We start from the raw sequence: 20,901 nt of genomic DNA, 5'->3' as shown, positions 1-20,901 counted from the left end.
CCTTTTTTCTGTCTTGTGTCAAGTCCACTTTGAGGATGACATTGTGCTATGGTTTCCAGCTACTGAGTTGATCTGTGTGGAAGTAGTCTGGGCTGTGGTTTTAAATGCAGCAGCTCGAGAACAGAAAATTGGAGGTTGTTGTCCTCAGATCCCAGAGTCCAAGTTGTAAAGGACAAAAAGATACTGATTAGTAATCTGCATTGTGGCCAGCAGGTTAATTGTAGGCAAGAACAATAATTAGTATAAACTAGGTAGTATTTTGTTAGTTAGATTAGGCAGCCACAGAGATTCCACCTGCCTCAAGTCTACCTGTCAAAATAGTTTATCTTTGTTAAACAATTATTCAGAAGAACATTGCATGCCGGATGTGACTGGTACGATAGTTATCTATTTAACTCTGCTGGTTAAGATGTACTCATCAAAACTGCTGCAATGATACAGGACATGTTAACAGCACGCCAAGGTTCATAATTAACCAACTGACTCATGTGACAAATGCTCATATTTCAAGGAAAAGCAGCAGTGAACGTGTAAGGCCAAATCCCCGCAGACTCCTGGGTTCTGACAGGGGTGCAGGTTCCAGTGCGGAAGGGTCTGGACCAAAAGAAAAGAGGAGGCCAGAGGCTTATGAGGTATTTGTTATTTATAACAATAAATAGCCCTAAAAGGCAAGACACACGTGTTTTTGAGGATTCAGGTTCTAAGGCAAATGGCAGCAGAGTAAGCAATCTTCCCTACCCCTTGATACAGCTTTTGCAATATCAAGAATCCACAACATAGTACTGCCACCCTCCTTTGTACCCCATCTATCCAAAGCAGTGAGGTGGGATCTGAAGCAGAAATAACTTATACAGGGATACTGTCAGTATGCTCAGATAGTTTTTAATACTTTATGGGCCATATCCTGTTTTTTGTTAGCAGAAATCCAGAATTACTCTACCAAGCAACCTCTGGATATATTCCACTATAGTCAAAAGCCAAATTTACCTTGTTGTATAAACACAATTGGTGATACCCCTGCAAATCGCAGTGTGAATCTTTTAAGTCTTGCCATAGGTGTCTGGCTGCTTACTTCTTTTTTGTTTGTTTTTGTCTTGTTGCAGTAGGCATCCTCACAATGCATAAATTATTTTGAATGGTAATGATAGTGACCCACATCCAGAAACAGCCCGATGACACTCTGGTGGGTTATGTGGCCTAAGTCTGATGGATCTCAGCCCAGTCCCCAGGGGACAAGGGCATCCAGGCTTTCAGAAGCAGTACGGCCATCAGTTAATACTGACTGACACCCTCCTGGCATGCCCAGCTGAGAGTCCATAAATTTTGTGGGCAGGAAAGCCATCTCTTTCTTTATTTACAGAGGTTATCCCGCAACATCCAGTTTGAAACACTGCCCACCATGTCCATTACGTGTTTGGGAAGCTTGCCCAAACCGTACCTGATACATGGGCAAACAAGGCGAACCTTGCTTACAAAGTGGTGCCTACCCTGCTGCTGACACCAAGTCAGTAAATTTCCTGCTGCCCCTGAGGCTAAAGCGTATGGGGAGTATTTGCTCCTCTTGTGTGTTCAGCTGCTGCGAGGAGAGGAGGAGGCGGGAGGGAGAAAGAGCATCTGTGCCATGGCCGGGGAGCGAGCGCTTGGCACAAGGTGAACGGCTGTACTGGAACGTGCTATTTTTAGCCAACAAGCAAGCAAAAGGGGGTGGGGGAGAGGGCAGGATCGGGGTGATTGACGGCAGCTTTGGAGAGCTCAGCTGTAATTATAACTGACAGACTGTGCGAGTCCAAGGCTGGGGACCGGACGGGGGTTTCTATATTTGCACAGCTTCTGGTGGCGGGGGTGGGAGCGCAGTCACGTGCCTGGCAGGTAGGAGCAGGGGAGGTGCTGCTTCCCGGCTTTGGTTGGAAAGCAGGTCAGCGCCAGGGGGAGAGCGAAAACAGGAGGAATATGGATTTATTTATAGGCTTCTCCATGGCGCTTGCCACTATTGTTAGCCTCTGGGTTCCTCGCAAATGTGCAGAGACTCCGTCTTGCTGCTGCCTCACCGCTCTCCCCTCCTGATGGCTCATCGGGTTTGCGAGCAGCAGATCCGACGGAGGCCTCTTCCAGGGCCAGGATTGCTTGGCAGGGCCACAGCGCAAGTGCAAGATCAATTCTTTCCACTTAGAGGGAGGGATTCAGCACGGAAAGGGGGACGAGGTGTGCAAAGCAGCTGAGATGGGCAGGGTAAGGAAGGCACTCTCGGCTTCCAGGGGTGCTGGGTAGTTTGGAGGTCTGGGAGTGGTTATGAAGTGAAGGAAGGAAGGACTGGGTGTGAGGTGGTGTGGGAACACAGACCTTTCGAAGGGGTACCCGAAGAGGCAGTTGAACCATTAGTTCCCACATGGTTTTGAAATACGTGACTAGCAGTGCATGATCTAATTGCACGTGTTTCAGGGGAACTGGGCGTGCTGCTGTGCTGACCTGAAGTAGAACAGCTTTTTCTTGAGCCTGTCCAGCTGTGCAGCTGGCTGGTCCCATCCTCCCAGAGCTGGAGGCGTTGCAGCAGAGCTGATCGCTCAGCGGCAGACCAAAGCACGTGTGTGAGTCCCTGGGCTGCAGGTGCTCATGGCTCTCTGCTCCAGAAGGAGCTCCGTGCCTGACAGCTCCCTTCCAGCGCAGGGCTGTGGCTATTTACTTAGGCTTTACGGAGGAAAACTCTGGCTCAGTTAATGACTAAGTGAGGGGCACAGGATTTAACTCAGTGGCTTCAGTAAGGCAGCAAAGACTTGGGATTTGGACTCCCAAGCCTTGCTGTAAAACAGTTCAGCATTTGTGAAGAGTCTTGTTCTCTGCGGAACAAGGGACAATTGTGATGCCGGACTGCAAGCCAGCGTCGGCATCCCCCGCCTCTTGCAGGCACAAATGACACCAGCCCAAGCATTTCTTTCTGTGCTGTCCTGAAAACGGGAAAGCTCCAGGCTTTGGGTTTTCGTCAGAACATACCAGGCCTTAGCAAAACCAGCCCCGCTTATTTCGTTGGGGTAGTATTCCAATGTGTGTGCTCTACCCTGTGGGAGCCTTTGCAGGGTTTGTTTGCTTGTTTTAAAAAAAGAAAGAAGAAAGAAAGAAAGAAAACAATAGCTAAATACCAAGAAAATGCTGGATGACGCACAGGGGTTGAATGAAGTACAGATGTTCTGTCACCTATATTGTCTTGCTTGAAGCACACAGAAAAAAATTACCATGCTCTGTGGATTAAATTTGTCACACCAGGAGCAGACGGGAGCACATGCTCTACAACATTTTTAGGCATATACCCCACGGAGGGAGACACTCGTCCAGTGTTATTCTTAGTGAACACCTGGAACCCATAAGCAAAATCAGAGGACTTTTAATTTGGATATGGGACATTGTTACGAGAGGATGGTCCCTGCCCAGTGACATAGGAAAGAGAGGCAGGCACTTGGAGCAAACAAGCCCACGTGCAGTTGTTCCTCAGGTCTGGGTATGGAGCCAGTTCTCCACGATCTAACACACCTTTAGCTCCTGAACTGCTTCCCTAGCCATGGCGGGGGCACTTTGTGGGGGTACAGGGACTGTCTCTGTCCTGCCCCCCTTATCCCTTTAGCACCAGCCAGAGCAGTGCCCGAGCCCCCGGTCCCACGGCGTCTGAGCAGATGCACGGCAGAGCCTGCCTCCCCACTGCCATTGCCTGTCTGTCTGGACCTGATGCCAGTGGAGGAAACGAGCCAAGGATCCGGCCTGGCAGATTTAGCACGCTGGAGAAGTTGTACTGGGCTGAAATCTAAACCCAGTGGGTCTGTGAGGGGCTTTGTGTTTGCATTCGAGTTGGTGAGGGAGGTCTGCCTCTTGGAGTTCTGTGTCCACACAGGCACCAAAAGGGCAAAGTGGACATTTTTTTCAAGTGGATGCAGGTGGCTGCTTGCAAGACCAGCACAGTTTTTTTGGGAAGGAGAAATGAATCTAAATCTACTCTGACCTCGCTATAGTAGCCTTGTTTTATAGCATCCTTGACTGGCTTTCTGTGACCTCTTGTTATGTGGGTGTTTAACTGCCCCCAGCAAATCCTTCCATTAGCAGGGGGTGCAGCAATAATTTGAGAGCACGCAAAGCCCAGCGAGGGCTGGCCGTGAGTCCCTGTGTAAAACCTCCCATGCATTTAGAGCGTGTCTCAAGGCAATCCCACAAAATCCCCAGCACGGCCCTGGTGCAGGCGAGGTTGCAGGCAGGGACTTAGTGTCCCTCTGCCCGCTGCTGCCTTCCTCCTCGCTGCGGCTGCCATGGCTGCAGCCCAGAGCCAGGCCTCCTCCTCCGGGTGAGGGAGTTCAGAGAGCCTGGGAAAGAGGGAGGGAGCAGCAGAGCCCGCTTGGCTCTTCCCAGCTCTTCCCTCCCTCCTTCCCCTGCCCAATCTACTTTTAATGATCCAATTGCTGGTGTCCAGCAGATTAGAAGAGGGGGCTCGGGGAAGGGGAGACGGCGGTGGGGGGAGCAAGACGAGCTGTGCACAACCCTTTTTGGCAGCGAGAGATCCTGTTTCGTTCCTCCTTGCGCTGGGGAGCTCGAAGGGAGATTGTGTCGCCGGCACGCCCCCGATGCAGCCGCGCTCCCCCCGCCGCAGGCCTGGCCTGCTCCATGCCCACATGCCAAGCCCCAGCTGCTCAGTCCTGCATGGGGAGAGTTTGTTTTCCGTGAAGTTTGTTGCTGGGGGCAGGTTCACGTTCCCTGCAGACCGCAGCTCGCCCAGCCAGCCAGCCTGCTGCAGGGAGCGCCGAGCGGCTGCAAGGTAGGGCTCGGCTTTTGCTTGCAAAGATGGGATGGGGGTGTTGAAAGGTTTCCTGCTCTCGCAGTGCATCCTCCCTCCCTCCTCCTCCTCCTCCCCTGACTCCTGCTTCATGGCACAGCCAGGCAGGTCTCTGTGGGCAGGCTGGGCTGTTGGCAGCGGCTGTGTTGTCTGTGAAGTTTCCTGGAAGGAGGGTTTGCAGAGGAGAATGCCTGTGTGCCAGGGAGATGAAGTGCTGGACACAGAAAAGCCAGGTGGGGAGAGGGCACTTGAGAGGCAGGGAGCGTGCTGCTTCCCCCCTGTCCCCTTGTCCTCCCCTCCCTTTGCGCCCTGTGGCTCTTGCAGGAAGCATTTGGAGCCTTCCGGTTCCTGGAGAGAACCCACACGTTTAAAAGCTTCTGGTGCAAGCTGGGGAACGCCCCGGGTTGCCTGAGGGCCTGTCAACACAGGCAAGATAGCCAGGAGTGACTGAGCACCCTGACCATCCCAGTGCCGTGGTCTCTGCGGGCAGCCGAACCTTCCCACCAGTGCCTTGGTCTGGGGGCAGCCTGGCCCGTCTGCAAAATATCCATGGGGTAACGGAGTTAATTGTCCTCCCCATTTAACACAGGGCACTGCATTTCTCCAGTAATATTGAAGAAGGTGTCAGATCCTGTTGCCCAAAAGTGTTAGAGAGTAACTGGAGGGTGGGAGATGGGTGCTACTGGGTGTGCAAAGGCAGTGGGCACCCCAACTCTGCAAAGCTTTAGGACTGCTGGCTGCAGCCCAGAGAATTCCTGGGTACCCGGTCCTGTGGGTTTCTGCTCTGCCCAAGCAGGAGTGACACAGAAAGCCTGGAGAGGAGATGGTGTGGGAGAAGAAGTGCTTGCTAAGCACGACGGAGGAGCAAGGTGTGCCTGTGGGTATGGCCTGGGGCTGCATGTGGGGACACCCAGCAGAAGGGCCCTTGAGCTCCTCGTCAGGCTGCGGTGGTTCTGGTTTCAATGCAGTCCTTTGAGCAGAGCACGAAGACTGGTCTCTGTGGGACAGATTTTCTAAATAGTTTTGAGTGCAGTTGCTCAGCACATGTAGTCGGGGCCAGATCTTCAAAAGAGCTCAATACCCAGCGTTTAGCTTTTTGGAAAACCTGACCATTTATTCAAGCATCTAAATGGGAGCTGAAGCATTCCAGAAATCTGGTCCCTATTGTGCAGGCTGGGTTCTTGCTGAATATGTACATATGTACGCACTCCTACATATAACCAGGGGACTGCTCAGTTAGCTGTTGCAGACTCTGCGCTGCCGACAGCGAAGGGAGATTTTTTCAGACAGGAGACAGCCAGGATTCTGAAGCTGGAGGATGTGAGTTTGGTGGTTGCCATCACAATGAAACTGTGGGCAGTTTTATGGTTCACTGTGGTGACCGTGAGGACATTTCTGCTTTTCCTCATGTATGTGCATGTGTGTATGTGTGTGTATGTAGGTGTGTAGGTTCATTATCATTAGCCAAAATGGCTTGGCTCTGCCTTGTCTCATCTTGACCATGATATGTGAAATTAAATCATTACAGTGCTGTCTTGCTGGCGTCGGCAGCGTTGTATCTTATTCCCTCCTATTGCAACTTCATGATTGAAATGCATTTGGGATTCGGGGTCTGAAAAATGAGAGAATAAGCTTTGTGGTATTCAGAAAGTTTAAGGACCAGGGTTTGTGCAGTTATTTCACAAAATGTGTTGTAATGAGGTGTCTGGCTCCTGTTTTCCACTTCTGGCTTCCGTGAGTGGCACTGGAAGCATCTGCAAGTAGGCGAGTGTGTGTTCAGGTGGGGTGGGGATCCCTGACTTTTCTTCCTGAATTTTTGGATGACTTTCTGTGAAATCTTAGCAAGTTCTCTCATCCCATGTGCCCTGGTTTCCCCATTTGTAAAATGAGATGTAGATATTAAAAACCTCTCTTCAGCTCGTTGAAACTCTCTGCTGTGTGCTATTAAGTGAGTGCAAATTGTTACTACTGCTGGAATAATGAACGCTGATGTGCACATGGTCTGTCACAAGCTGCTTAACTAACTGGGCCACAGTTTCCCCATCTTCCTGTCCTAGAAGTCCTACGAGACTTTGACAGAGTTTATAGCATGAGAAGCCCCCACGTACTTAACACATTGTGAGATTTAGTAAAGATTTAATTTTGTCTTTCAGCACTTAGTCTGTAGAAATCACATTTTCAAGCTTTCCTTGTTCACTGCCAAAACTGGAAATGTGTATTAAAGGAAGGGAAGAAAAGAAAACAGAGATTCTTGTAAAATACTGTAGCTCTAGGAACAGAGGCTTTAACAGATATGCCAAACGCCAGGAGTCTTGTGATAAAATGATGGATATTGGCAGCGTTGGTTGGGCACTCAGCAAGTGCAGTGAAACTCTAGGCTGGATTTGCCTCCTTTTTTCACCAGCTCATTCCAGTGAAAGCTTCCATGGCATCATGGAAGTCACTGGTGGCTGCAGCATGGGCCTCCTTTTCGAGTGCATTGAGAATTCAACCAAATCCACGCTGGAAGGTGCTGATTTCTGGAGCACTTTTGCTTCACCTCTGCTTCACATCATGCCTGCCTTCTCCAGCCTTTTCCTCCTGCCCTCTCCCTCCTCCAGCCCTCTTTTTCCCATTTAGCATATTGTTTCCTAAGCTAATTATTCCACTCTCTCCTCTCCCTCCCAAAAACGCACAGTGGAGCTCATGTATTTGCTGCAATTGCATCTTCCCCTGACAGCATCGCATCTTTGGCATGTGCTGGCAGCTGTAGCCTCAGGGCTTTGCCTGCATGAGGAAGGAATCAGCATCTTTCTGGAGAGTCAATGAATTTCGATGTGACTCTTTTGTTCTGAACACACCTTCGGTCCTGACTGAGGACTTCAGCTTCTAGAATAAAACGCCCATGTGTGGGAGTTGTACCAGAATAGGCATCCTTTCCCACAAAAAGGTCTCAGAGACAAGAGGATGGATTTTTCTAAGCCCTGCATCTCATGCAGGTGTTTATCTGACAGCAGGTCTCTTGGTCCACACACCAGTGACTACACTGGGAAGTTCGGTACGCAGCACAAAAGTTTCTTCAGCTTCAGTAAAGAAGGCCACATCTTTAGCTGACATCGGTAGCATGGAAAAGCCCTGTAGTCAGCTGAGTGTGTTCCCATGGGACTGTGCAGCTGAGGAGGACATGGAGGAAGCAGGAGTGTGTGATGGAGCATGCTCTTCATCCATCCTGTATGCCAGCTGGCCTGGGCATCCTCAAGCCCCATCCTCATTGACTTGAGGCCACACAGGCCTACGTTTTCAGTGCTTTTGCTGAAAACATCTCAGTTTTAGCATGAACAGCCAGATAGCACTATATAAGAATAGCCTCCTCGGTTACAGTCCATTCCTCAAGAGAATATAAAATCAGGGTGGGCAGGACTCAGTGTTTCTCACACCATGATTTTTCCTTGCTTTACAATTTGAAGAATCCCATTTTTCTGGGGTTTTAGTGCGAGAAAAAACAGGATGAAGAAAGCAAACTAAATAGTCTGTCTCCTGTTAGCAGAGATGGACCCAGACCAGCTGTCTCTGTTGGGAGGGGAGATGTGGGGGATCTCTAGGTTAGGTTCAAGCCAAGGTTCTGAGATCTCCACTGACTGATCTCTTTACCTGTGCACGTGCAACATGTGCCAAAATCAATTGTCCACACAGGGTGGATCTGAGAAACCCTTGAAGAAGGTAGAGAGCGAGGGTAAAGGGGCACAGAGTCCCTTTGGGGAAATAGCAAGAGGAAAGCTCAGGTTTCTTGAAATCAGCCAGAGCTTGTTAAGTCCTTCCCTATCATCTTACCATAAACTGATTTGGGGGCTTCTGTTGATATTCTGCCCTCCAGATGTTGGCTGCAGCTGGGGTAGAGATAGTGGGACGCTCCCAGCCAGAAGCTGGGATGTGGGGGAAGGGATACTGGGCTCGTGTGGATGGGTGGAGAAGGAAAGAGGAATATGAATGTATGGTTGTAAATCCACCCCTACACACCCTCCTTTCTTTTCCCTTACAACTGCTATTCTCAGCAGAGGAAAAGTTAGCCTTCCAGTACTCTCTGATTTCTTTTGCAGAGTCGGAAGGACAAAGAAAGACCTAAACAGAAGCACAAAAAACGTCCGGAGTCTCCCACCAGCCTTACCCCATCCTCGGTGCCCGTCGCTGCAGAGAAGGTACCAAACCCACAGGATGCAAGCGTGTGAATGCAGAGTGGGGAGGGAGGGCAGGGGGAAACCGTCGACACTGGCTTTCCTAGGAGGTGGGGAGGACAGGACAGAAGAGCAGAGAAAGGGCTTTTGTCCATTTATTTTGATTCCTGATTCGTCACATTCTCGCTCTCTCTGTCTGACTCCCCACCTCGACACCCACCTTGGGAATTTAACACGGCAGCTGTCTTGATTTCTGTCAGCACTGACGACACAATCATGGAGCTAAACTCCCAAGTGATTGAGCTGTGCGTGCCAGCCTGTTTTGGAGCAGATGTTCAGATTTGAAGCTCTCGCGGAATAGATAAATATCCATGCTTTGGCCTTTTCTGCTGCCACATTGTAAACAGCTCAGGCAGGTGGATAAGAAAGGCAAGACTTGCGGGAGGAGGCGTTATCCTTTATTAGACAAACTGACGTAGCTGAGGGGAAAAAAAACCCAGAAAATCTTAGAAGCACGTAAGATCTTCAAAGTGCATAATAGAGGTAGCTTTTCTGTGTGAGACAATGGGAGGTTGGTTTCTATTTAGTTCCTCCATTTCAGGAAAATTCAGGCAGAGGGACAACACTGTGGTGGCCTATTTTGCTCCTGAGGTGTAGAGGCAGTCCAGTTTCCTGCTGGGAAGATGTCGCTTGTGTGGGTTTGTCTTCTCAGTACCCAGGGCTTGTGGGGCTGGTGGGGCACGGTCAGGATGTCAGTGTATTTCTGCTGTTCACTGCTGAAATCGTGCTGCTGACATGGACTCTTGCACCTGGCTGTAAATCAGGATAGCCCTGAGCTTTCTGTAATTCGTGCCAGCCCCAAACTCCAGTAGTGCAGAATAGACACAGTGGAACTTGCCTTGAGCTTGCATGCCACAAGGTGAAGGCCAAGTTTGCAGTTGTTCGGGGTCAGGGAACAAGTGAGGTTACTCTAGCGCCTGGAGTTGTACTTTCCTCTCTCTGTATGGGGAATGTAAATTAATGCAATTCCTTAGCAGGGCTGTTCTGGTGTAAGTGAGAGTAGGACTAAGGCCAAGCTCCTGCTAGAACAAATAAACAACATGTCTCAGGAATGTCCCTTTGTGCACAGAAATGCTACTTGGAAAGGCTTGGGTGTCCTTTACGTGGCAGGACTGCCTTGTGAAAATGAAAATTCACAGGGTAGCAGTGTCTGCATACGTGACAAGCGCTGCGGGGCAGTCTGGAAGAGCGAAAGCTCCAGCACAGGGTTGCTTTGGGTTAGGACTGAAGAGGATTTTCTATGTTCTGTGTGAGGCCAAGCCTGGAAGCAGGGAGTAGATGTAGGTCAGAGCTGAAATGGCAAAGCTGGTCTCATGGTTCTCAGGCTGGGAGAAGCAGAAAGTTATAGCGGGACAGAGTGGAGGAACAGCCTCTGAGCTGCAATCACTCTTGATTTACCTGTGCTCATGTTAGGGCAACTCAGCTCTGGCTTTTGGGAATAGCAGATTCACCCAGTTAACAGAGCTGTCAGGAACTGATGGCCTAAGAAGATTATTTTCAAGCTGAACTGAAATCCAAAACCTGACTCTTGGCCAGCTAGAGCGGTTGTTAGACAATTACCCACTGTCTCCTCCAAAGCCCTGCCAGACCTTTATAAATAAGGAGGGAAGGGCGCAATTCAGTTTTACAGGCAGCTTTCAACTCTTTGTAAGCTAAAATTCAGGAGATCCTAATTACTGTAGCTGTACTTGAGTGACAGGGTTTTAGTGTTTCCCTAGGGAGTTGTTATTAATCCTCATAACAGCGAGTGTATTTCCCTTGCTTTTTGGTGCATAGATCCCAAGGTATTGTTCAAGCTCTGTTACCAGAGGTGCTCACTCCAGATCAAATGTAAGAGCTGCTCAGCGGCCTGCTACAACCCTGCACAAACCCCTCAGGGGGTGGTTATATGAGGCTTTCTGGAGAGTTGCACCAGTGTAACATTGCACCCGTTAGACTAATGTAAAACCTTGGGACACATTAATGTAGCATGTCCAAACAGGTTTTTCCTCTTGGAAGCCAAAACCATCTTTGTCCTTTCTGGGTCTTAGATTAGTACAGCTCATCCCAGGAGAGTGTACTGGGGAGTGGGTAGGGTAGATGCAGCAAACCAAAAGTTGACGTTCATGGTGTGACTACGCAGAAGAGCATTGCTAGTCCCTGCTGTGCCATGGTTAGAGTCTGAAGAGAGCTGGGGTCTCTTCCTCTTCTTACCACTTGTGTGATCTTGGGCAAATAATTTATTGCCTCCATGGTCTTCTCCAAGTTACCCAATGAACCAGAGCGTAAACTCCCCAGGGGTAATCCCTGCAGGTGACACAGCCCCCAGTCTTTTGTGGGGAGCAGCTGGGTGAGAGCAGATCTCAATGACCTGCAGCAGTGAGGGCAGATGGTCGTGTCCAGGCTCCTGGGAGAAGGGCACTGGCCCGGAGCAGCCTTGCAGAGCTGTGGGAGGCTGGTGCAGCCCTTGATGTCCGCGCCAGACCCGTGCTGCCAGCTCGCCATGCTGCTCGCACCGTAGCGAAAGTGGCACCGCATACAGTGAGTCCCAGGCTCCCGTCCAGGTGTGCAGACTGTGCTGGAGCAGGGGTTGGGCTGGAGGCACTGAGCATCACCGGTGTTTTGGAGCCGGCAATGAGGAGCAGGAGCATCAGTCAGACAAATCAGTAGAAGGGTCCTGGCACCGCCTGCTCCTTGGGCACGGGGACTGCAGGCAGACTGTAGTGTGGCACCAGCCACCAGGCCATGGAGAGGTGTTACTGGTACTTGAAGCCATGCTCCAGTCTGCTCCCAGTTTGCTCAGCCTAAAAGGAGCCTGGGGCAACAGATATCTGAGCCCCAATGTCTGATGTTGCTACCAAAGTCCTTTGAAACTTTCAGCAACCCTTTAATAATGGATTTTCAGAGATATATAGAAAATCAGTAGGACTTTTCAAGCTACTTCAGGTTAGGCTGACAGCACTGGAACCTGTGTTTCATTGCTGTGGAGGAACAGTGGTATATCCCACTTCCTTGTTCCCTCAGGCAGCCTGGCCTCTGGGTTCACATTTTTCTTTAATTTTGCAATCCAGATTTATTTTTCAGCTCCAATTTTCACCTAATACGTCGTCCACCCTGTGCTCCCTTCTTGAACCATTTAGTTATGAAGAAGATCCTTTGATGTGGTTTCACTCTTCCTCTTGAAATCAGTTGTGCTAGACCTCTGACTTCTGCCAGATTTTTTAACATCTCACTGAGTGCTTCCCTGAGTCTTCTAGGAATCTAAATACCATTAGTGTCTGACACTTGGACTCTACCAGGCCTCTGTGTCCTGTCTGTGCAGTGACGAGCTCTCACTGCCTCACTCTGGTTTGGGGGATAAACATAACTGAAAACACAGCGGTGGCCTCAGCTCTCATCTACACCGGAAAGTGAAACTAGGGTGTGAATTCACAGCATGCAAATGACTCTTCATAACACCTCTTCCGAGCTCTCCTCCTGCCTCTGAAACGTGTCTTTGGGCGATACGATTTTCATCGCTCTCAAAGAGGAGCAGAAGACCTGGCTCGTGGGGCACAGGAGTGTCCCTTCCACGCAGAGCAGCTGACCTGCTGAAAATCCCCCAGTGGTTCTCCAGGGCCCCAGCTTTTGGATGGAGTGGGGGGGCTTGTAGAAAGTGAATTTGCGTTGGATGTAGGCTCTTGTTCATTGTCACGCTGGCTACTTGGAGCTTCTACAGACTTTTTGGGGAGTGGGAAGGAGGCAGAAAACATCCCCTCTGGGTAATAGTTTCTGGCTATAATAGTTTCTGGCTATTTCACGTGGTCTACCCAAAAACGCCAAAATGCTGCCAACTAGTAACGCTTTTGAACAGCCTGTTGGAAAGCTGGCATTCATGGAGCAGGCCTGGGGCAGAGGAGGGTTTCTCGCCAGGGGAGGAGCAATGAGTCTCACCAGTAAGTCTTGGCAGCCAGGGCTGCTCCGTCTCTGTAGCCACACACCGCCAGACAAATTCGGGAGGAAGTTTCTGTGCTGAGGATCTCTCTGTGTAGCTGGTGCCTGGTGCTGGGATCAGGGTTAGTGAGCAGCCGAACAGCAAGCAGCGTGCCTCTCCCCTCCCGCTGCAAATGCCCCTGGGGAGCCGTCCTGCTGCTCTCTGTTGCAGTAAATCTGCAGGACTGCAAGCTACCCCAGCTGCCTTCTTCTGCCAGCTGCAGACATCATGATCACTTGTTGACACACACTCACACATGCTACGTGTTTTGGGCTGCAACATCTGGCTTGCTCTGGGTTTTCTAATCTAAGCCGTAGATGCCAAGGCCTCCCCGCACCCACCCTCTCCCGGTCAGGTGCTGGAGAGGGAGCACAGCAGGGCAAAGAGCGCCTGATTGCAGATGCCACCGAAGGCAGGGAGACTTCCAGGTTTCCCACTGTTATTTGAGCTCTCGGCATCTACCCAGGACCGGCCTGGAGCTGACAGATCCTGGGAACCTCTGCACTGTGCCTGGCTCAGGCAAATTCACAGTCGCTGTGATGGGGTAGGGGTTTGTGGGGGAAGGCTGATGATTACCCCTGCTAATCAAAGCGTGTCTCAGCATGGATATTTGCAGTAAGAATCCCTGAGCCTTTTAGCATCCCTTGTCCTGACATGAGTTGGAATTTGCCAGTGACATCAGGGACTTAAAAATACAGTCTTCAGCCCATCTGTGTCTCCTATCCCCACCTACAGAGAACAGCAGCACAGTGCTGCCTGATCTCGACGTTGAGGGGAAGGATGTCGTAAGGGTTGCGAGTGGCTCAGACACAGAGGTGCCGTGGCTTGTGCGAGCCCTTTGGCCCATAGCTCCTGATGGAGACTCATCAGACCTCTACCTAGTGCTCCAGCCTGGAAAGGCAGCTGGTGCTTGCAGCCTGCCTGGGTGGCTGCTTCAGCACATCGCCCCGTGGTGCGTGGGCTGGAGGAGGTCCTGCTCTCCTCGCATTGTTCCTCGTTTGTGTCCTCCCTGCTTCCCCTCACCAGTAGTTTAATCCAGGGCAAAGCCGCTCTGTGTTTCCGACGCGGCGCCAGCCTCCCCCACCCCTTCTGTATTTCATCAGTGGTTCCCTCTAGGAGCTCGTCCCGCCAATCAGGAGGCAAAGAGATGCTCTTCTGATTTCCCATAAATAAATTAATGAATGAAGAGCTTGGGTGCTGCACAGTGTCACAGAGAGGCCAGGAAACAGGTACAGCCCCTCGGGGACAGCGAGTGCTGGGGGGAGGAGGTGCGTGCATGCCTGCGCTTGGGTGCCCCTGCGACTTCGTCCCACTTCTCCCAGCTCCCGGGTTGAGGCAGGAGTTTCCCCATCAGACTGTCACCTCCAGCTGGGGCAGCAGGTTTATACTGGTGACATTTTTCCCTTGGTTGCTTTAAATAGACCTTCAAAATGTAGCTGCTGCCTCATTTTGAAAGAGAGCTCTCACTTCCTCAGTGCTTCCTTATTTTTTTTTCCTCTGCAGCATGCCCTCCCCCACACACCTGTTTGCAACACACGAAACATTGGTGTTTCTGCACACACACACGGATTTCCATGCTGGAGAAAAGCCGATGATCCAGAGATTGAGACCTCTGTTTATGCACAAGGCAAGCAGCAGGCGTGCAGGTTTCTCCAGTCCTGCTCCCTCTAGGCAGCAGCCCTGAGCTGGAGAGTCTCCTTCATTAGGGAGGCGATGGGACTGCGGCCCTCGTTACTGTTATTAATATTGGCATTATGGTAGCAGACCCCTCCCCTTCAGATCCAGGCCGTGTTGTGCTTGGCAGTCCACGTGTGTCTCCTGGAAGGCTCCGCTGCCACACAGAGCTTGCAGGCTCCACGGAGCAAAGTGGGAAAGAAATAGAGGCACAGAGAGGGGAAGTGATTTAGTGTGGTTTCAGTTTCCCTCTCTTTGCTACTCGGCTGCAATGCTTGGGCCCTTGCCCCAGATCCAGGCTCTCTGGAACGGCTGCTAGAGAAGCGCCCTTTGTGGTGAGGAGGGCTTGTGGTAGTACCATACAGATCTGTCTGCCGTGACCTGTTTGGCAAACAATATCTAAGGATAGCATTTGGCAGGAGGTGGGAAAATCCTGCCCCTAGAATCTTTGGGAGTCTCTCAGGGAGGTCTGTGAGGTCAGATCAGCCCTACAGGTGAGTGTCTGTCCGTTCACTGCCTTCAGCTGAGCCAGCTCAGCCTCTCACCCTCTTTTTTTTTTTCCCCTTTAATTTTGCAATTAAGATTTATTTCCCAGCTCAGATTTCCCCCTTCCACCCTGCACTAATTCATTACTTGCCCTGCACTCCCTTCCTGACACTCTGGATTTAGAACATGTCTTCTCATGTGGTTTCTCCCTGCCCTTCTGTGGCCTCGTGCACCTTGTGTGGAGCTCCAAAGAGGTGAATTTATGGGGGGAAAATTCAGGGCTTTGCGTTTCTGCTGAGACATGAGACATCTCGTTCCTGCGACTTTGTGAGCAGTCTTGGGACTTCCCATAGCCCCCAGACACTGCTCTCCTTTCCCTCCCCAGGCAGATGTGGAAAGTCGGAAAGATTTTCGTGCTCCCTCTGAGCTCATAAATCAAGAAAGCTTAATCTCCTACATCCAGGAGTCTGTGATGAGAAAATACAGATTCCCCCTCCTCTCCCCCCTAATTTCCACCACTCCCTTCCTCCTGTCTTTCATATTCCCGGCACATCTGGTGTGTGTTAGGCTGCCAGCTGTTGCATTGTGCAGAGTGATTAAACCATGTGGGAGGAATGGGGAAAGATTTTTATCTGGGCATTCATGAGTCTGCATTACAAGCCCTTTTTTCTTTAGCTCTCCCCGAGAAGAGGTCATCTGGAGTCAGGGATAGTGGAATGTAAGAAAGGTATTGTGCTCCTCTGTGTCTTCCTTGTATCTGCTCAGTAAGAAATAAAAGGTGTTCGCACTAACATACAGGTGTTATATTTTGGGCTGTAGCCATCATATTAGAACTATATCTATAATATTGATTGGTTGCAGTAATATCTGACAAGAAGTGATCTTTGAACACTGCTAGTTTGGCTTTGAAGTGACGTGAAGGTGGAGGTTTCATATCCTAGCGTGGGTGCCCCGGGGGATCTGGGTTTTGGTTCATTCCGCTCTCCCCCTGCTCAACTCCCACACTTCTCTCTCTCATCCCAAGCTCATGGATTTCCTAGCATCTGGCCAGCCTCTTCATCCCCCTTGCTTCCATGTCTCCTGCAGGCTTATATGGGGTTTGGATAGCATCTGTTGCTGCATGCTCTGATGCTGCTCTAACGTTGTCACTGTGAAATATTTACTGCAGTAGATTTGGAAAGCCCTGGGCTGGCAGTGGAGGTGCTTCAGTGGATGCTTTAAGGAACCCAGGGAAACTCCCATCACAGCACAAGGATGAGCAAATTCCCCCAGGTGGAATGACCTTGCTGCGAATAGCACACCTGAGAGATGCAGCTGAAATACATGCTTGAATCACAGCCAAATTCGGATTTTATTTGGGCTGAATAACCTCTGAGGTACTCCCCTCTGCTGACGATGCAGGGAATCTCTGATGTCTGTGCCCTAATTGTCAGTGCCCTGTTTAATTTCCTGCAGTTAGATGGGATGAGCGTAATCCCTAGGAGTATAAAGCCTGGTGCCATCAAGCAGCAATAGAGGGAAATGTTGCTTTTCCTCTCCTGAGTAACATGACCTGACCATCACTTTGTGGGCAGAGGGGGCAATTAACTTCTCTTAAGGGGAAATTGGTAAAAAGAGCCCCTGCTGTGGCCACATCTGGCCTGAGTGAGTCACCTCTGTGTTTGCTGCTGCCAGGGCTCTACCAGCCACCATGAGGGGAGCAAAGAGACCTCGGAGGTCGGCAGGTCGGAGGTGAAAGGCAAGAAGTCCTCAAGCCATGGCAGCAGCCACAAGGGGAAAAAGACGGGAAGCGGGAAAAGCTCGGTTGGCTTCAGCTCAGCTTCATCCAGCGGGACCTTCCAGCCTGCAGGTAAGGGGTGAAGGAGAAGCAAGAGAGGAGGGGAGAATGGAGGTGATGTTTTGCTTTGCTTCTCTTCGATATCTCTGTAGCTGTAAAGATACCCGTTCACCAGCTAGTGCTGTGAAATGTTGCTGATGGCTATTTCTTTAACCTCTTGAAGAGAAAGGGAAAAGTCTTATTGCTACTAACTCCATACACAGAGGGAAGAACCGAGTCAGATGAGTGTTACAGCTCCCCTTCTGTGCAGGCCTGCTGCACTGCAAGGAAAAACAGATCCAGATGTCTGAGCGGAGGGAGGAGGGAAGGGATACTGTGCACAGGCAATATGGGCAGCACCTGCCCTCTCCTCCATAGGTGGTACTGTCTGCAGCAGTGTTTTAAGGAGTACTAGTGGAGAGACCTGAGCCAAAACCTGATATCCAGGCTCCCCTGAGCTTTGAGTCAAAGCGTTGCAGGGCTCCCATCTGCTCTGACCTTGCTCAGTTCTTTTTTGAGCTGTTGTTGTAAGAGCTAGCGCGTTTCATCTCCTGGGACCCTAATCGGGGCTGGAGGGACAGTGGTGATGATGCAGGGCCTGGGGGAGCAGACACATGCACGTTTGGATGGGATGAAGCTGCTGGTGTGCACTCGTGCTTGCTAGAGAGGATCAAAGCAACAGGGGGGAGCAGGGCTGGCAGGTGACAAAGGTGTCCTTCAGCTCGGTAACTAGCCTGTGCCAGAGGACCTGCATTGTGACCGTGCTCCTGTTGCCTTATGGGCTGAGTTACTGCTGCCATGAGCCTTCCTATATCTGCTTCCCCTCTGCTTCCTCCAGGTACCTCCTGCAGCAACCTGCAGTGCTCCCAGGACTTTGTGACATTCCCCAAGCTTGAGCAGGACGACGAGAAGTACCGGAAGCCTGTCTCTTCCTCCTCTTCTTCCCACTGTTCCCCTCTGTATGAAGGCCAGAAGGGGGACATCTTTGAGCAGAAGGTGATCTTCTCAGGCTTTGGGTCCATCATGCGCTTCTCAACCTCTGCGGTGAGCCAGCAGAGAGGCCGTGATGCTTCCCCTGTGGACTACAAAGCCTCAAACCCTGTCAGCGGCCCTTCGGTGGGGAGCAGCGGGGCCAGTGGTAGCAGCAGCAGCCACAAGCGCATGCCATCCCTCAGTATGGAGGAGGGAGAGGTGCTGAAGGAAAAGAAGCACAAGGGTAGCAAGAAGAACAAACATGGGCCTGGCAGGCCAAAAGGGGGCAAAAGCAAAGAGATTTTGGGTGCCCAGCTGGCTGGGTCCACGTCTACTTCCTCGTCACCCTTCTCCGGGGGCTCTCTTGTTAGCTCCAGCATCGGCAACTCTTCACGGTCCTTCAGCCACACGGGGAATCTGCCCAGCCTCAGCATGGAGTCCCCGCTGCTGGGTTCAGGTATGCTCCCCCTTAGGGCTCCAGGTGTACACAGTTCCTCCCAGCCCTGCTGTCTTTTTCATCACATTTGGCTGGTGTCTGGACCTGTCTACACAGAGTCCAGTCCCTTTAATTCAGTCCCAAGAGCCATAAAAATCCACGTCTGGGTCTCCCCTTTCCATCTTGGCCTTCATCCTAGAATCTCCTCCGGGTCAGCTTCTCTTATCGCTGGAGCTGGGCTGCAGATCTGAGCTGGGGGGCATTTCAAACCCTTTTTGCTCAAGCGCTGGAAAACCTCAGCTAGCCAGAGCTTAATCTCCAAAGTGATAGAGAGGGATATTCACAGGCCAAACTGGAGCAACCACAGTCTGACCCCAAATGAGGGACTTTCATAAGTGGTTCAAGTTTAACCCCTCCTTTAAAAACAAAACCTCTCATCCTGGTCTTACCACATCCATGTAGGGCTGGGAGACTGGCACACCAATAACTCTGCTGAGAGGCTTAGAGCTGTTCCCAGCCTGAGTCCCCTTCCCTGGCCTGGCAGCGATGAGGGCAGCCAGGACATGTGGCAGGAAGGGGTTAAGGCAGCAGGCAGAGGAGTGGCCTGCTGCTCAGGGATGAGGTTTGACACTGTTCTGGCAGCAGAACTTGTCATCGGTCTATTGTGGGTTGTTTGCAGATGCTCCAATTTAGGTCAGATTGCAAGGGGGGGAGGTATAATTTTGTTGTGTGTGCCTGGGAGCCCTGGCCCATTTGTCTGCACTGCCTGAGAGAGGAGAGGAGCTGCAAGAATTGATGCAAATTCCATAATCATAACCTTAGGCCAATTTTTTTTTTGCCTCCCCCCTGGAACAACAAAGGGATGTTTCAAAGAGGAGGAGGCTGCCAGGCCCTGCTCTCCTGCCTGCTTGTTCTCCCATTCTTCTCTTGCGGAGAGATGTTGGCAGGGCTCTGAAGGACCCGGCTTTGGGCACTGCCTCTGCTGCATGCCTGAGCCAAGGGGAAGTCAGATGGGTCTCTCCCTCAGCAGCAGCTCTCTCCTCACCCTTTCTTCCTCATTTATCTGTCCATGCTCCACCACGGTCCCTGGGCATCACGGAAGGGGACAGGTTAGCTCAGCAAGAGTGTGGTCTCTTGACTAGCACAGGCAGCAGAGAGTGGGACTCTCTGAGTCCGCTACCCCCTTCTGCCACTGACTTGTGCCTTTGGTGAGTCACTTTGTGCTGTGGTGTCTCTGTGGGATTGTATCGGGGTGCGAGGAGCAAACAAGAGAGGGGCAGAGCCAAGGCTGGAAAAGTTTGTGGTACCTTTTGATAGAAGGATTGAGGGCTGTGACCGCCCTCACTGCACGCCAGGCCGTGAGATGCTGAAGTGCATGTTACGCTTGGTCTTGTGCATTGGTACCACCCTCCCTTTCCGAGATCAAGCCCTGCAGAAAACCGCCTGCTTCCAGGCCATCGGAGGGGAGCGTGGCTCGGGAGTGTGGCTCTCTAACACATCTCCTCCCCTTGCAGGGATCTACACCAGTAACAAGGACCCTATTTCCCACGGGGGCGGAGTGCTCCGAGCTGTGTGCAGTACACCCCTCTCTTCCAGCCTGCTGGCACACCAGGGTACGTCGTCCCTCCCACAGCTCAACCGGTCTCCCTTTGCTAGCACCATCCCAGCTTCCTCCTCCTCGGTCTCCACCACGCAGGTAAGAACATCAGGACCAGGAGAGGGACTGTAGTTCAGGAGAGCGTTGGACAGAGCAGTCACTGGCAGAGCAGGGCCGGTTTGTGGGCACAGAGGAGTTGCTTTTTCCACTTGAGAACAGCTACTTCCCCTAGAGTCGGTAGGAAGATGTAGGCAGTTTCACGTCACAGCCCACGCAGCCTGTTTCGGGGTGGGAGGAATTGCAACCTAAAAGGATGCATTGCTTTCCATTGGCTGTAACGGGAGCATGGACAGCGCTCAGGTAGCAGAGGCCTGGCTGTCGGTCTGTGCTGTGTCCCGTGCTGCAATCCTGCCACCAGTGCCAGCCCTACCTTCATTCTGCAGCACAGATAACTTGGTGGGAGGGCTCGCACGTCCCAGCTGGGTGGGCTGTGCATATGCCAGGAGACAGAGCCTTGTCCTTTATCGGGAGCTCACCGAGAGAGGTGTTTTACGGGGAGGAGAGAGTTAGTTTTACAGCCTCAGTGTTAACACAGCTCATTCAGACCTCTTGGCTCTGAGAATGGGGCTGGGAAGATTTCAACTGTCTAGCGAGACTTCCAAGGAGATATTTTTAACGCTCTCTCTCATGAGCAAGCTGGGTTCAAGAGTCAGGAGGAGATGGAATAATGAAGTTCTTTTCCTCTTGCAGTTTTGAGCAGTCGTTTCTCTCTCTCTCCCTCCTTGTTTTGCCATGTAGGTATTCTCACTGGCAGGTTCAACATTTAGTCTCCCTTCCTCACATATTTTTGGAAGCCCCCTCGCATCTGGGCTATCAATCAACCCACTCTTAAATCAGTCGGAAAGCAGCCGGGCAGGTACGTGAATCAGAAGGTATGTGAGTTTGGACTT

At 51.3% G+C, this 20,901-nt stretch overlaps 1 protein-coding gene across 5 annotated transcripts in view; it reads left to right on the top strand.

Moving 5' to 3' along the window:
* The window catches only part of MLLT6 (MLLT6, PHD finger containing), a 45,120-nt gene that overhangs the window by 13,566 nt on the left and 10,653 nt on the right, over window positions 1–20,901 (top strand). For all 5 annotated transcript variants that reach the window (XR_012046062.1, XM_072885739.1, XM_072885740.1 and 2 more), the window contains exons 8-12: window positions 8,884–8,982; window positions 16,805–16,979; window positions 17,785–18,375; window positions 19,869–20,050; window positions 20,750–20,867. Coding sequence is in view for 4 of the 5 variants with exons in the window: in XM_072885739.1 (XP_072741840.1) it covers window positions 8,884–8,982; window positions 16,805–16,979; window positions 17,785–18,375; window positions 19,869–20,050; window positions 20,750–20,867 (1,165 nt within the window). In the remaining variant the exon portion in view is untranslated. The remainder of the gene's footprint in view (window positions 1–8,883; window positions 8,983–16,804; window positions 16,980–17,784; window positions 18,376–19,868; window positions 20,051–20,749; window positions 20,868–20,901) is intronic.

The sequence above is a fragment of the Ciconia boyciana genome, chromosome 22 (genome assembly GCF_034638445.1).
Source record: "Ciconia boyciana chromosome 22, ASM3463844v1, whole genome shotgun sequence".
NCBI classification, from domain to species: Eukaryota; Metazoa; Chordata; class Aves; order Ciconiiformes; family Ciconiidae; genus Ciconia; species Ciconia boyciana.
This window is presented reverse-complemented; position numbering and strand designations above follow the sequence as displayed.